Source organism: Halteromyces radiatus (assembly GCF_025201355.1).
Source record: "Halteromyces radiatus strain CBS 162.75 chromosome Unknown BX664scaffold_1, whole genome shotgun sequence".
Lineage (NCBI taxonomy): Eukaryota > Fungi > Mucoromycota > Mucoromycetes > Mucorales > Cunninghamellaceae > Halteromyces > Halteromyces radiatus.
This window is the reverse complement of record NW_026251687.1, coordinates 1,390,392-1,404,407: the sequence shown is the minus strand read 5'-3', so window position 1 is coordinate 1,404,407 and position 14,016 is coordinate 1,390,392. Positions and strand designations below refer to the sequence as shown.

General features: G+C 34.5%; 5 protein-coding genes across 5 annotated transcripts; 3 read left to right on the top strand and 2 right to left on the bottom strand.

Moving 5' to 3' along the window:
* The first annotated feature begins 105 nt into the window (after positions 1 to 105).
* On the top strand, positions 106 to 2,361 carry BX664DRAFT_320144 (Dbl homology domain-containing protein). The gene is made up of 3 exons (XM_051543068.1): positions 106 to 1,443; positions 1,546 to 1,650; positions 1,735 to 2,361. The coding sequence occupies exons 1-3, from the start codon at positions 208 to 210 to the stop codon at positions 2,344 to 2,346; spliced, it is 1,953 nt and encodes a 650-aa protein (XP_051404578.1). The 5' UTR covers positions 106 to 207; the 3' UTR covers positions 2,347 to 2,361.
* A 255-nt stretch (positions 2,362 to 2,616) lies between these two features.
* BX664DRAFT_354489 (rab-GTPase-TBC domain-containing protein) lies at positions 2,617 to 5,836 on the bottom strand. Its single transcript, XM_051547744.1, has 10 exons — positions 5,719 to 5,836; positions 5,546 to 5,657; positions 5,282 to 5,455; positions 5,147 to 5,214; positions 4,896 to 5,093; positions 4,622 to 4,835; positions 4,441 to 4,565; positions 4,228 to 4,370; positions 3,810 to 4,162; positions 2,617 to 3,734 (listed from the first exon to the last, which is right to left on the bottom strand). Exons 1-10 carry the CDS (start codon positions 5,739 to 5,741, stop codon positions 2,634 to 2,636), a joined length of 2,511 nt encoding a protein of 836 aa, XP_051404577.1. The 5' UTR covers positions 5,742 to 5,836; the 3' UTR covers positions 2,617 to 2,633.
* A 136-nt stretch (positions 5,837 to 5,972) lies between these two features.
* Positions 5,973 to 7,979, bottom strand: BX664DRAFT_363189 (uncharacterized protein; the record flags this gene model as incomplete). The annotated part of the gene is made up of 2 exons (XM_051548364.1): positions 5,973 to 7,305; positions 7,372 to 7,979. 2 exons carry the CDS (start codon positions 7,977 to 7,979, stop codon positions 5,973 to 5,975), a joined length of 1,941 nt encoding a protein of 646 aa, XP_051404576.1.
* A 688-nt stretch (positions 7,980 to 8,667) lies between these two features.
* BX664DRAFT_288849 (uncharacterized protein) lies at positions 8,668 to 11,406 on the top strand. The gene is made up of 3 exons (XM_051541812.1): positions 8,668 to 9,268; positions 9,342 to 9,843; positions 9,915 to 11,406. The coding sequence occupies exons 1-3, from the start codon at positions 8,699 to 8,701 to the stop codon at positions 11,222 to 11,224; spliced, it is 2,382 nt and encodes a 793-aa protein (XP_051404575.1). The 5' UTR covers positions 8,668 to 8,698; the 3' UTR covers positions 11,225 to 11,406.
* A 449-nt stretch (positions 11,407 to 11,855) lies between these two features.
* On the top strand, positions 11,856 to 13,894 carry BX664DRAFT_288844 (uncharacterized protein). Its single transcript, XM_051541811.1, has 8 exons — positions 11,856 to 12,165; positions 12,243 to 12,311; positions 12,380 to 12,487; positions 12,569 to 12,845; positions 12,906 to 13,140; positions 13,222 to 13,510; positions 13,581 to 13,669; positions 13,721 to 13,894. Exons 1-8 carry the CDS (start codon positions 11,965 to 11,967, stop codon positions 13,824 to 13,826), a joined length of 1,374 nt encoding a protein of 457 aa, XP_051404574.1. The 5' UTR covers positions 11,856 to 11,964; the 3' UTR covers positions 13,827 to 13,894.
* Positions 13,895 to 14,016: the final 122 nt, after the last annotated feature.

Here is a 14,016-nt window from a genome sequence, read left to right as displayed (position 1 = left end):
AAAATGTAAGCTAAATTTGTGATCTTCGAAACCTTGGTTTCAAAAATTGTCATTATAAAAAAAAAAATCCTCCTTTGGAATATTTTTTTTCCCTTTTTCTTTTTTTTCTTGTTTATTTTTTTATGATTACTCATATAGTCAATCCTCACTATTTATTTTTTTAATATTATTATTCCCTTTCTTTTTATTTGACCTTATCTTATTACCATGGCACATGATATTACAGCACGATTAGAGTACCTTGGTATTGTTGATAAACTGAAAGAAGAAGAACAAACGTTACCTACTCCTGATAATGAGCAACAAATGGACTTCCCTGAATCTGTAATGATGGAAGAAAAAGAACTTCGAAGGATCTCTTTACCTGCAGATGCTTATAAAAGATCAAAGTTTACTTCCTGGATTCAATATAATCTTCCTACTCCTCCAAGTAGTCGTACCAATAGTAACTCAAGTAGTCATCGTAGAAGTGTCAAATCAATTTCAAGTATCAAATCAACTTCAAGTGATCCTTCTTCGCCAATATCTTCTTCACCCATTTCTTCTTCACCTACTTCTTCTTCGCCAACCAATTCTGAACCATCCTCCGTACATATCTCTTATGAAACATCTCCTCCTCATCATCCTACTCCTCCACCTCGTTCTTCTTCTTTACAAATCAATCCTACAACAACAACAACAACAACAACTGGATCTCGACTTTTACCTCAACGATCTACATCATCCTCTAGTCGTCATAAGAAAAAGAAGCGACTACTTCCTTTGGTATCTCGGATTCGTTTGTGTCCTACGGAAAGAGCAAGATTAGCAACAAGTATAGAACCTCCTGAACCTCCACCACAATTATTACTATCTGCCATTCATTGCGAAGAACAAGAATATACCAAAAGAAAATCAGCTTCTCAAAATGATATTGAACAACAACATGATGGAGATATGACCACTTCTAGCGCCTCATCATCTATAGTCACACCAACAACTCCAACTTCAACTCAAACATTTTGTTGGTATGATACTCAGAATCCTCTTTCACTTTCAGCATTCTCCGGTGATACATCCAATCATTCACCTTTACGACGTAGATCAAGTTGTCCATCCAAACCTACAAAAGATATCAATACTCCAGAATGTGCTATGATGCGTTCTTTTGTCTCTTCAGCCAAGTCTTCTTCACCACTTCCAATGTCTCCCACTTCTTCATTACCGGTGGACAATGATGTATTTGATAATAACCAACAATGTGTACTTTCTTTTTCAGCCATGAAACCTAGAACTCGACCTCTTAAACGACGCACTAGTGGTAAACGAGAAAGGAAAGCTCTTCAAGTTTGGCATGATTCTTTGGTGGAATCTTTGAAAAATGAACAAAATGATACATCTTCTTCTTTGAAAGCAAGTAATCGATCAGCTTCAGCTCAATCTTTGGGTCAACAATTATCTTTGGTAATCATCAACATTACAAAAAAAAAAAAAAAAAAAAAAAAAAGATAGAAATATGATACCATTTTATGATAATATGCTTATCTTCTTTTTTTTTTTTTTTAGTCCAACGAAAAACGAGAACGGAATGCATTGACAAGAAAATTTATCCTACGTGAATTCTATTTGACGGAAGTGACATTTTGGAATCAATTGTACTACTCAAAAGTGGTAAGCATGTGAAAATAAAAAAGAATAAACAAATCCGATCATCGGAGTATATCCTTTTAACATCTGATATTTTACTTTTAATAGATGTTTGCCGATGCCCTTCAAAGAGCATTAGACGTACGTAGTCCTTTTACAAGATTATCTGATATGGATCTTTTTGCGAATTTACCCGATTTGATGCAGTGTTCTTCTCATTTGATTCGATCCATGTCTTCCTTTTTGGAATATCCTTCTCGTGCCGAACAACCTACAGACAACTATGTCCCACCTTCTCCTAGTACATCGATTTCTTCTGGTAGTACATTACCGATCCATCTCAACTCGGATACTCGACTTTTACCATCACCCAATGACCAACTGATGTTAGGCAAAGAAATTTGTGCAATGGCTCATCATTTTGTAGCATTCTTACGATGTGCTGTGGATTACAAGATGAATCGAAAACAACTGGATCAGAAAGAACACAACAAAGGCTTTGCAAGTTATCAAGAAAAACTAGCCGCTCGCAAGGAAACCAATCAATTCCATGTCCATGATTATTTGATCATCCCCATTCAACGCATCACTCGCTATGGCCTCTTGTTATCTGATCTGCAGAAACATACTGAACAATCTCATCCGGATTATCATCATATCACCCGTGCTCGTATGATCTTGACCTCGCTGGCCGTTGCCATGAACAAAGCTCAACATTAATTAGATTTTTTTTTTCATTATTTATTTATTTATTTATTTAATTATCTTAATCATCTTAATATATTATTCTTCTCTCTTTTCTACCATCCTTATAAATGACATTTTTTTTTAATTTGTTTTTCACATGTATACTTTTTTTTTAAAAAAAAAAAAAAAAAGAAATAAAATGATCATCATAAAATAAAAACGGTTTATATATCATTCGCTTACAGATAAGCTATATAGATTTATCTTTATTATTTTCAAAAAAAAAAAAAAAAAAAAAAAAAAGAGGGGAATACATAAATCTATCTATATATATCATATTCATAATCATAATGCTTATCCACATTCTTGGCATCCAAAGGATCGACATGATGAAGATCTGTTGTCGTGGTTAATCCATAACTAGGCCGTCGTCGACGCTGTTGATCATGAGAGACTTCAGTCTTTTGAAATAAAGAAGGTGGTTGATCAGAGGTTGGTTTATCATCATTGTCGAGCCATGAGAATTTGTTGGTATCCTGAGAATCAATGCCTCCAGATTGAAGTGCTGGATCAGAAAGTAAGTCTTCAATGCTATAGGTTACTTTTGTTGGTGTTGATGATGTTGCTGATGTCGTTGTTGAGGGTATATGCTTGATCGTGTCGTTAACTGTAATAGGACGTGTTGGAGATGGTGTCTGTATGGCTGGTGTCTTCCCTGTTTCCACAGATTCTGCTGATGTTGGATGATGCAATGGCTTTTGTTGGATATCTGGTAATGGCTTTTTGATAATGTCGCGTTGCTCTGCCTTTGACAAGAGACTGTTGTTGTTGTTGTTACTGTCCTTTGATAATTCCAATCCAGATAGCATGTTGCTGTCAAATCGAGATTGTCTGCCTTGTAATACGTCACGGATATGTTTCAAACCAGCCAATGCAAGAGTCACCGACGCTTCATCAAGGCCTTGTTTTCCTTGCGTGACCACGGGTAAATTCTTTTCGTCTATCTGGTGTTGCTCTTGAGATATTGTCGTTGTGGTATCTTCCTTATTTTCCTTAAAGGTTGTCGTATCAAGATCGATGGGTGTGGTATCATTCCGTTGTATCGATGGACTCGTTTCCGCCGAGAATATTTCCTTTTCCAAAACATCAATACATCGTGCCATCATGTCGCCCATTTGTCGGTTCACTTTCTGAAGAGTCGCCAATCCTGTAGAAGTAGTGTGATCCGATGATGTCCGTTGTATATTGTTACTTGAAGATGATCTTGGTAAGGTAGAAGAATGTTTATATGATTGTGCCATAGGTGCGATACGATCGATGCTATCTGGAAATTCCGAAGGTACAGTGAGTCGTCGCCGTTGAGTTTGACCATCAAAACTTCCACGTCCCAAAACATTATCACCAAACAGATTGACATTTTTCTATAACAATAGGAAAGTATAAGAGGATTAGGTTTGTACCTATTTTTTTTTTTTTTTTGTTCTTTGGAGACTTACATGAACGGTTCCCATAACACCGGCAATAGTTTTATTGAGATCCCTGACTTGAGGACTTTTCATAACACCTCTAGTAATGTTGGTAATATTATCCAAATTAGAAACTTGAGATCTTCGAGGATAGGAAGATAAATGTTGTTGTGGTAAGGCTGCATTTTCCAAATCGTTTTTCCATAGTGATGCCCGAGGTTCTTTGCCAGCACGTAAATCATTCTGTCGAAGTACTTGTAATGCACCATCATGAGATAAATTTCCATGCAAATATTTTGCTTGTTCTACCAAAGTGATAGGATTTGAGATTCGAGTTCCACGCATAAGTAATGTAAGACATTCGGCATAATCGTTTTCTATCACTATAAGAAAAAAGAAAATTGAACACTTGTTTTTTTTTCAATTCTGTTTTGCTTTGTTGACTTACATTGATCATGCAATCGAAGCAGTAGGGCAACGCAAACAAATTCAACTATCTTGAGGGTAGGATCTTGAGCAAATATAGCATCCCATAGTCGTAATAATTCATGGAATTCAAATTCACGTCCAAATAACAATCTAAGCCAGCGACTATTAAAAAAAAAAAAAAAAAAAAAAAGAAATAAGTATTCCAATATCTTGTATTGATCCTATCACTTACATTCCAAAAAGTTGAGGCTCAATACCAAAACTTTCCAAATGTTTGTATAAAGGTGGATCCACTTGTCGTAAGTATTGGTGATGAATTCTTTGACAAACACCAACCACAGGATTCAAACTAGTAGCCTATATATATATAAGTAAATTGTTAATTTGCATATATATATATCAACAAAATATACCATTTGAGCCTTGCCACTATCACCATGATGATCAACTGTCAAATCCAAGGCAGATTTCGAACGCCGATTGAGAGATTTTGCAGGAGCAGGTGTTGTAGTATTGTTGAATTCATACCAAGGTTTCGCATAAGACATCAACCGATCGAACAATAAAAAAGCATCATGTTCAATAAATGCAGGGTCCAATACTTGAGTCATCAATCTATTAGTAGGACTTGAAAAAAAAAATAAGTCAATGGGATATCTACTTTTGAATTCAATTTCCTTGACTTACTCGGATAAACATGCATCAATGTCTTCAGTAGATACACCATCCAAACTTTCCGTTGCAATATTCCAGTAAAAAGGAGCCAATAGTTCATGCATTCCTTGGCGATAAGAGACTTCATGGTGAATTTTGCAGTAAATAAACAGAATATCTGTCATTTTTTCTTGGACAGTCTCATTTCGAAAAAATTCCACATCAGGAAATCTAATCATAATGAAATGTCATTAAATATAACAAAAGTAACTCTATTCACTTACGTTCTATCCACATCTTGCCGAATTATTTTGCGAATTTCAGAATCAGCGAAATATTGTTGCCAAGGATTCTATAATAAATAAAGAAGTAATGTTATATCACAAAATCTATTCATATCTTGGGAGTTATAAACTTACATTTTCATTCAGTGCCAATGGATTATTATCAGTCAAGTTGTCATTTTTCTTAGTCATCCGTTCAGCTGGTTCTTCAATGTATTGACGACGTAAGTCAGTATACCTTTGCCGTTCTTTCATTTGTAAAGTAGGCCATGTTGAAACATCTACACTTGGTAAATATCCCATATAAATCTAATAATAACAATGATAAAAAAAAGGACAAATAGAATGAATAAAAAGAAAAAGACTTATTTATGTACTTTGTTTCATTATTTCACTTGCCTTCCAACAGACAGACCGAAGACCATGTTCACAAACAGTTCCTGAGATACCACGTTGTTGTAAAGATTGCTGTGATAAATTAGGATCACTGAAAATAACGTCCCACGCTTGTCTATATAAAAAAGGATGAGTTTTTTTTTAAAAAAAAAAAAACATATTATTCTATAATATACCTTCTTGATTGTAATATAGTCATTGGTGAAGAGAAAAATGGCAAAAATAAATAAAAAAGACAAAAGAGTGAAAGAAGAGTAGAGTTTGGGGGATGAACCGAAAACCCCAATTGAAAATGGTCTTGCATGAAGGATTGAAACGCCGCATGTAAACGATATAGGGAAAATGTAATATGTTTGTAAGAGATGTAAATAAAATGATTTTAATAAATGATAAAAAATAATAATAACTAAATCAATCAAATGTTCTAATACTACAATTCAAATTCTGGGAATCTTGATTCGAAACTAGGATCCACATCGGGTGCTTGAGCTGCTGCCGTTTCAAAAGCCAATAAATCCACGAATTCTTTAAGATCAGTTGCCACCTTGTAACCATATTCGAATCTATTACGTTCATCTATCACTTTTTGATCTTGTTTGTGTTTGCCAATATCCAATCCAATCAAACTTGTTTCCATTCCAACTTCTTTGACCGCATCCTCCAGTTCCCGAATAGATTGTCGAATCGAATCACAATAAAGTTGAAATTCTTCTCGTTCTTCTTCTGCCTTACGTATCGCCTCTGCTGTGGTTTCCTTAGTTGCACTACCACCAGTTTGACCTGTGATCTTGCCCATCTTGGCAGCAATCAATGCTTTAGCTTTGGCTCGAATACGGTCGGCTTCAGTCACTTCACCATTAGGTCCAGTTCCTTGAATATTATCTGGTACAATAGGTTCACCTTGTGCTTTGGCTTGATCTGCTTTTGCTTTTTGGATTTTCTTGGCCTTTAGATCATCTTCAGTTTCATCCACTTGTTTCAATAATCCATGTAATGTGTCATCAATCATATAACGGACTTCTGACATTAAGGACTTTTCTTGTTCAGCTAAATTGGAGAGTTCACTTGTCTTATCAATATACGTTTCCCAGGTAGTTTTGTTGCCATTAGCGCCCGATCGTGTGATTTCTTGTTGTAGTTCTCGCACTTTTGATTTGATTTCATTGATATCTTGTTGCTCAAGATAAGATAGTTCATCAAACTTCTTTGGTACTTTTTGCTTGCTTTCTTCATCCATTTTCTTCAAACTAGCTTTACAATCTCCAATTTGTTTCCGTAGTTCTGCAATACGAGTAGCCTTTCCCCGGTATCCATAACTTGATGTTTTTGGTGATGATGTTCCATCACTACTTGAATTCCATCGTGATCGATCAGGACCCATACGTCTTGCACTAGATACATAACCTACATCATCATCATCATCATCATCTGCGGCATATTGATCCTTCTTCTTCCCATTTCGTCGATGTGTAGGACCAGGACTAACCGATCGAGACCGTTGGTTGGCAAAAGAAGATGGCACTGAAAGTGAAGTGGGAGACGCGCTGAAACTGGTCACACTTTTTTTTTGAGCAATATTCTTCAAAATCGAATCCTTGAGACTATCGACTGTATCCTTAAGTTCTCGAGTAGAAGGAGGTATCAATTCTGGAGGTAATGTTGTAGGTACGTTATATCCATTCAATTTTCGGTAGATCAAATGCATGGCCACTGAGAATTCATCCACGTTCAATTTGCCTTGATTGTTGGGATCTGACAAGTTCCTATCAATAAAAAAAAAAAAAATATTAGAATAATTTAAACTTTTTTATAAATTTAAATCCACTTACCAAATTTGCATCAATACATTCTGTGGTAATCCTGATTGTGTAAAGATTTCTTTTGCTTTGTCACCAGTCAAAAAGCCTTGTTTTTCAGAATCCCATGCCTTGAAGATTTTGCTATATTGTTTCTTTTCTTCTGTTGTTACAGCCCATGGAATCTTGACCTTTCCAGCTAGTCGTTCATAATGATGTTGTTGATTCACCGAGAAATTTGGCATCATTTGATTAGCGAAAGCCAAGTTGTTCCCTTGCATTCCAGTCGGCATTGGCACTTGTTGTTGATAACTTGCTCCTGGTGTAGGTGTATATCCAGTCATCATTGGTATTTGAAGATTATTGCCAGTTTGTACAGATGATGGCTGTTGTTGTGTATATAATGACGTACCACCAGCAAGATTATTTAACATGGAGGTTGATGCTGAGCGTTGAGGTTGTGGTAATGGAACTAAGGAAGATGATGAAGTTGGTAAACCTGTTGTTTGTGGTTGTTGATTTGGTGTTATGCCTGTTGGTTGAGTCTGAATAGTAGGTTTGGATTGGAGGGTCTGAATGGCTGTACATATTTCGTTTCGAATATTGTCAGGTAAAGCAGCTGGTATAGCCCGACCAGTCATCTTCATAGAAGTCAAATACATGGCCAAAGCAAATTCAGGAAAGGTAAGTTGTGGATTGTTGGTGACATTGGACAAATCCCTAAAAGAAAGAAACAAAGTCCATTAAAAAAAAAAAAAGAAAAGAAAAGAAAGAATAAAACTTACCAGATGGTAGCAAGTACATCGTCACCAAGGTTTGACCTTGTGAGAACGTTTTTTGCTGCAGTGGCTAAAATATTTATTCAATATAAATACATAAAGTCAATAAAACAAAAAAAAAAAAAGAGAACCTTATATGTATATATTTATTTTACCGGACAAACTAATATTATCAGTAGAAGCTTGAGTAAATAACCCTTCATATCTGTCTTGGTCGACTTGGGTAAGGAAGCTAAAACGAATTCCTATCAAAAAAATAAATAGAATAGTTTAATATAATCTGTTATAATGAACTACTTATATATATCATACCCGCTGCAGGACTAGTCATGCCAAAAGGAGCGAGCGTTGAAAAATGGTGATGCGTTTATTGTCAAAAAAAAAAAAAAAAAAAAAAAAAAAAAAAAGAAGAAAAAGAAGCCTGTTCTTTTTTTTCTTTCCCTTTTTTTCCCTTTCTGGCTTTGGCTTGCTACATTTTCCCATTGGCTGATTTTCAATAGTAATTTTTAGGTATGACCTCAATTTTTTTTTTCCCTTTCTATTTCTTTTTTTTTTTTTTATTATTATTCTTAAAACAAATAATGGCTTTCCCATTAATAACAAGGACTTGTTATAGATATGTGAACACCAAAAGAATTTTGAATATTAACCATGGTCATTTATTATCACGAAATATACGATGTTTCTCTACAAGTTTTCCAAGATGGACACAAGTTTCTAATACAGCAACTTCAACAACAACTGATCCCGGAAGATTGGACCACCTTCGATTGATTTTCGATGATCCTGTTCTATGGAAACAATACCAACAACTCTCACCAGTTATCATGTCTCCTCAAAAGACAGGTTTAATGGAACATCCCTATTTTGTAGACGCTGAAGGTTTTGACTATGCTGCTCAACAAGCAATTCAACGTGCTCAAATCCTTGTCGAACGTATATGCAATGCTCCCAACAATGGATTAGAAGAAATGCAACGTGTAGTGAAAAATCTGGATCGACTATCGGATACCCTTTGTATTGTTATTGACTTGGCCGAATTTTTACGCAATGCTCATCCTGATCCTATTTTATTGGATGCCGCTAACAAGGCATACACTGACCTTTGTACTTATATGAACACACTCAATACCGATACTCGTATTCACAAGGTAATATGGCTATAAAAATAGATAAACAATGATATTTATTTTTACATATTATATATATATATATATCTTCTAGGTTCTCGCTCAGGTGTTAGAAAATAAGGCAATCGTATCTCAATTCACACCTGATGAACATGCAGCGGCCATTGTTTTTTTACGGGATTTCGAAAAATCTGGTATTCATTTACCTGACAAACAACGTAACCAATTTGTTGAATTATCTGATCGAATTATTCAATTGGGTCGTGAATTTATCCAACGTAATCCTCGTGGTATCTCTCAAATCAAGATTGCAAAGCAAGATTTAGATGGTGTTGGTCCCTCTCTTTCCCACACATTGAATTCAAGCGATGGTCATGCTCATATCTCTACATCATCTATGGAATGTCAACTGATTCTCAAATATGCACATAATGAACAAGTTCGAAAGCAAGTTTATGAATCTATCAATTCGGCAAACAAAAAAAGTGTCATGATTTTGGAATGGTTGATGCAAACTCGGGCTGAATTGGCTGATCTGGTGGGGCAAAAATCTTATGCTGATTTGCATTTACAAGATAAAATGGCAAAGAGTCCTGGTAAAAAAAAAAAAAAAAAAAAAATTCAATCTGTTCAAAACTTTTTAACTTTTTTTTTTAATTTTAATTAGTGAATGTGGATGCATTTTTACGAACATTACTGAAACATCAAGCACCAACAAACGCTAATGATATCCAGGTTCTTCAATACACAAAACAACATCATTTAGGTTTATCTACACCACCTATTGTCAATGCATGGGATCGTGACTATTATATGCATCTACATAATCTGTCACAACCTCGACTTTCCTCTTCTCTTCCTTACTTTAGTGTGGGTTCTGTGATTCAAGGTTTATCTCGACTGTTTGATCATCTATATGGTGTTCATTTTGAACCAACACATATGCAACCTGGTGAATCTTGGCATGAAGATGTACGAAAGCTAGATGTGATATGTGAAAAAGAAGGAAAGATTGGTACTATCTATTGTGATTTATATTCAAGACCTGGTAAGACAACCAATGCAGCTCATTATACCATTCGTACCTCACGACGACTCGATGATGATGACCAAGCCAACGATTTACGATATGCCTTTCCCAATGAATCAACAGCACCGGCACAATTTTTACCACCTCTCGATTCTAACCACCTTGCGGCCACTGTGATTGGACGACCAGGACTTTATCAACTTCCTGTGATTGCTCTTACATGTGATTTCAGCAATAACAACAATAATAAAAGTAGAACATCTCCTGGATTACTATCAATGTTTGAGGTAGAAACACTTTTCCATGAAATGGGTCATGCGATGCATTCTATGCTTGGACGAACGGATTTCCACAATGTATCAGGAACAAGATGTGCTACGGATTTTGTTGAATTACCTTCTATTTTGATGGAAAGATTTGTATCTCATCCCAAAGTACTTCCTTTATTTGCTCACAATGATGATTCGATCTCTCCAGAGGCAGTGAATGGTTATCTTCAACAACGACAACGATTCAGTGGTATTGAAATCAACAATCAAGTACTTATGTCCATGGTGGATCAGCAATATCATTCAACGTCGGCATCTTCCAAAGTATCAACGGTGGAAACGTGGCATCAATTACAAGATGATGTAGGTCTTTTCCCTAGTGTGCCTGGTACTATGTGGCCAGTACAATTTGGTCATTTGTTTGGATATGGAGCTGGCTATTACTCTTATTTATTTGATCGTACCTTGGCTCAACGTGTATGGGATCGATGTTTTGCTACAGATCCTCTTGATAGAGAAAAAGGACTGGCCTTCCGTGATCAAGTATTGAAATGGGGTGGAGCAAGGGATCCTTGGCAATGCGTAGCTGGTGTCCTTGGTGATGAAGATGGTGAACGTATTGTCCATGGAGATGAAGAAGCTATGCGTACAGTTGGTGATTGGGGAATAGATATGTAAATAGTTATATGGTTGATGATTCATTAGATTAGATATTAAATTAGAATAGACAGGTTCTCTTTTTGGATCAAAACTAATACAAAAAAAAGACATTATTATATATTAAATATATTATTATCATATATTAAAATATATTTTGTTAGTTATCTATGTTTTTTTTAAGAGGATTCAATGTGTTACAGGACAAATAAAAAAAAAAAAAAAGGATGATTATTGACTCTAACTGTTGAAAGATAAAGTTTACTTTTTTGAAAGGCAAGTTACACAAAATCTTATTCCCGGGATGATCTTTTTCTTTCTTTTAAAAATAATACGATGGCGGATGACTTATAGTGGATGATAATTGTAGATAAGAGGTATTTTTTTTTTGTTTTCTATGTTGCAATTATAAAAGAAGATGGAAATATATTTTGGTGAATAAATAGATATTGAAAGGGAGGTAATCTTAAGTAGTGAAATAGAATATTAAGTTCTCATAGATTATTCAGTTGAAGGGATCCTGATTTTTGACTGAAAACAAAAAAAATAAAAAAATCCAAGCTTTTTCCAAAAATGGAGGCCTCAGTGTTGGACTTTTCCCTTTTTATATGTATCATCTGGGCACGAAATAAAATTTTTTTTTCGCCTTTTTCACTTTTCTCCCTCTCTCTTTCTCTTTCTTTTCTTTTTTTTTTTTTAACTTGTCAAACTTCGAATTACACTTCTTTTTTTATATACATATATACCCTAGACTTTATTTCATGGCATCGTCCTATTTTCTAACAAGTACTACCGAACAAATAGAACTAAGACCTCGACAAGTGGAAGATGGTATACCTCGTCATCATAAAAGAACTAGCTCTTCATCGTCATTCGTTTACTTTAAAGCACCACCATTACATGCCGATCCTATTATAGAAGAAACTTCTCTTCCTCATGAATTACATCATTTGGCCTCACAGGTATAAGAAAGAAAACTAGAAGAAAAAAATGTCATTTTTTTTAAAAAAAACTTTATAAATATTATATTTTTATATAGGCATTACCTTCTTTATTAATATCAGTGATTGGACTTGTTTTTGCAGGTTGGATGATGGATATATTTCAGGTACATAAAAGAGAGAAAAAAAAAAGTAATATATGAATAGATCGTTCATTTCGCGCTTTTTATGATAGCATTGGCAAGTATTTAATCAAATCTCGGAACTCTTTATTTTGGTACCTGTACTTCTGAATCTAAAAGGCAATCTGGAAATGAACTTGGCAGCTCGATTCTCGACTTCGGTAAAAAAAAAAAAAAAAAAAAAAAAAAAAATAGATTGACAAATCAAAAAGCAGAATGATTGACAAATATACTATTTTTAGGCGAATCTAGGTGATTTGGATCATCCACAAAAAAGAAATGCTTTAATATGGGGAAACTTGGCTTTGATTCAAGTTCAAGCCTTGATTGCAGGTGCCATTGCTGGAATTTTTTCTTTTATTTTGGGTATATTGGAACATCCTACAGTACCTACTACTATCTATGAAAGTATTCTTGTCATTACAAGTTCCATGATTGCTGCCACTGCTTCTAGTTTTGTTCTTGGTGTATTTATGTGTATTTTGATCATCATCAGTCGAAAAATGAAAATTGATCCAGGTATATCAATAAAAGGAAAGGAAAGGAAAAAAAAAGACTCATATATATTTATGTTGATAGATAATATTGCTTGTCCAATGGCATCTTCATTGGGTGATGTGGTGACTTTGGGGATATTGGCTGCTTGTGCTCATATATTGATGATCTACTTGGATTCTCTTTTTGGATTGACTTTAATGATTGGGATGTTAATGTCTATTCCTTTCTTTGCTCGATCTGTATGGCAAAACAAACATGTCAAAGATTTATTATATTCTGGTTGGTCTCCTATTATGCTTGCTATGTTGATTTCCAGGTAAGGATGGAAAAAAAACAATAATTTTTAATTTCTTTAATGGATCAAAGTAATGTTATATATACATATATATATTTATAGTTGTGCTGGTTTAGTGTTGGAACGTTATGTCGAAAAGTATAAAGGATTAGCCATGCTGACACCAATTGTATGTGGATTGACAGGAAATTTGGGATCTATTTATGCATCAAGGATAAGTACAAGTTTACATAGTGGTACAGAACAGAATCAACAAGTAGAATGGATTTTATTACTGATGAATGTACCTGTACAATTCCTCTTTTTATGGGTCATATGGTTATTTGATTTGGGACATTTGGATTTCACTTTGTGGTTTGCCATGACTTATTTTGTTGTTGCCATGATATGTGTAAGTTAGTTTAGAATCATTTGGTATGCCATCTTTTAACTTTATCTTTTCTTTTTTTTTATATATCTAGACGATGATTGCTTTGAAGATGGGAAAATCCATGACATTATTATTTTGGAAACAAGGTTATGATCCTGATAACTACGTTTTACCTTATTTGTAAGTAGTTTATATATATATATTGAAAACTAATTCATCTTTCATTTATAGAACTGCATTGATCGATGTTATTTGTACCACTTTACTAGTTGCCTCTTTTTCCTTTTTGACAGTACATGATTTGGCAAACATGGCGACGGCTTCAGCGGAAATATAAACTTCTTGATGCTTCCCTACAAACACGTCCTTTGTTTTGTATTTATATCTATATTATTATTATTATTATTATTTTGTATATAGTTGATTGTTCTTATTTCTTACATATATGACTTTGATGCCTATTAAAGTGTAATTCTTTTGATGATATCTTTGAATAAACAATATTTTGATTAGAAAATATTAGAAAT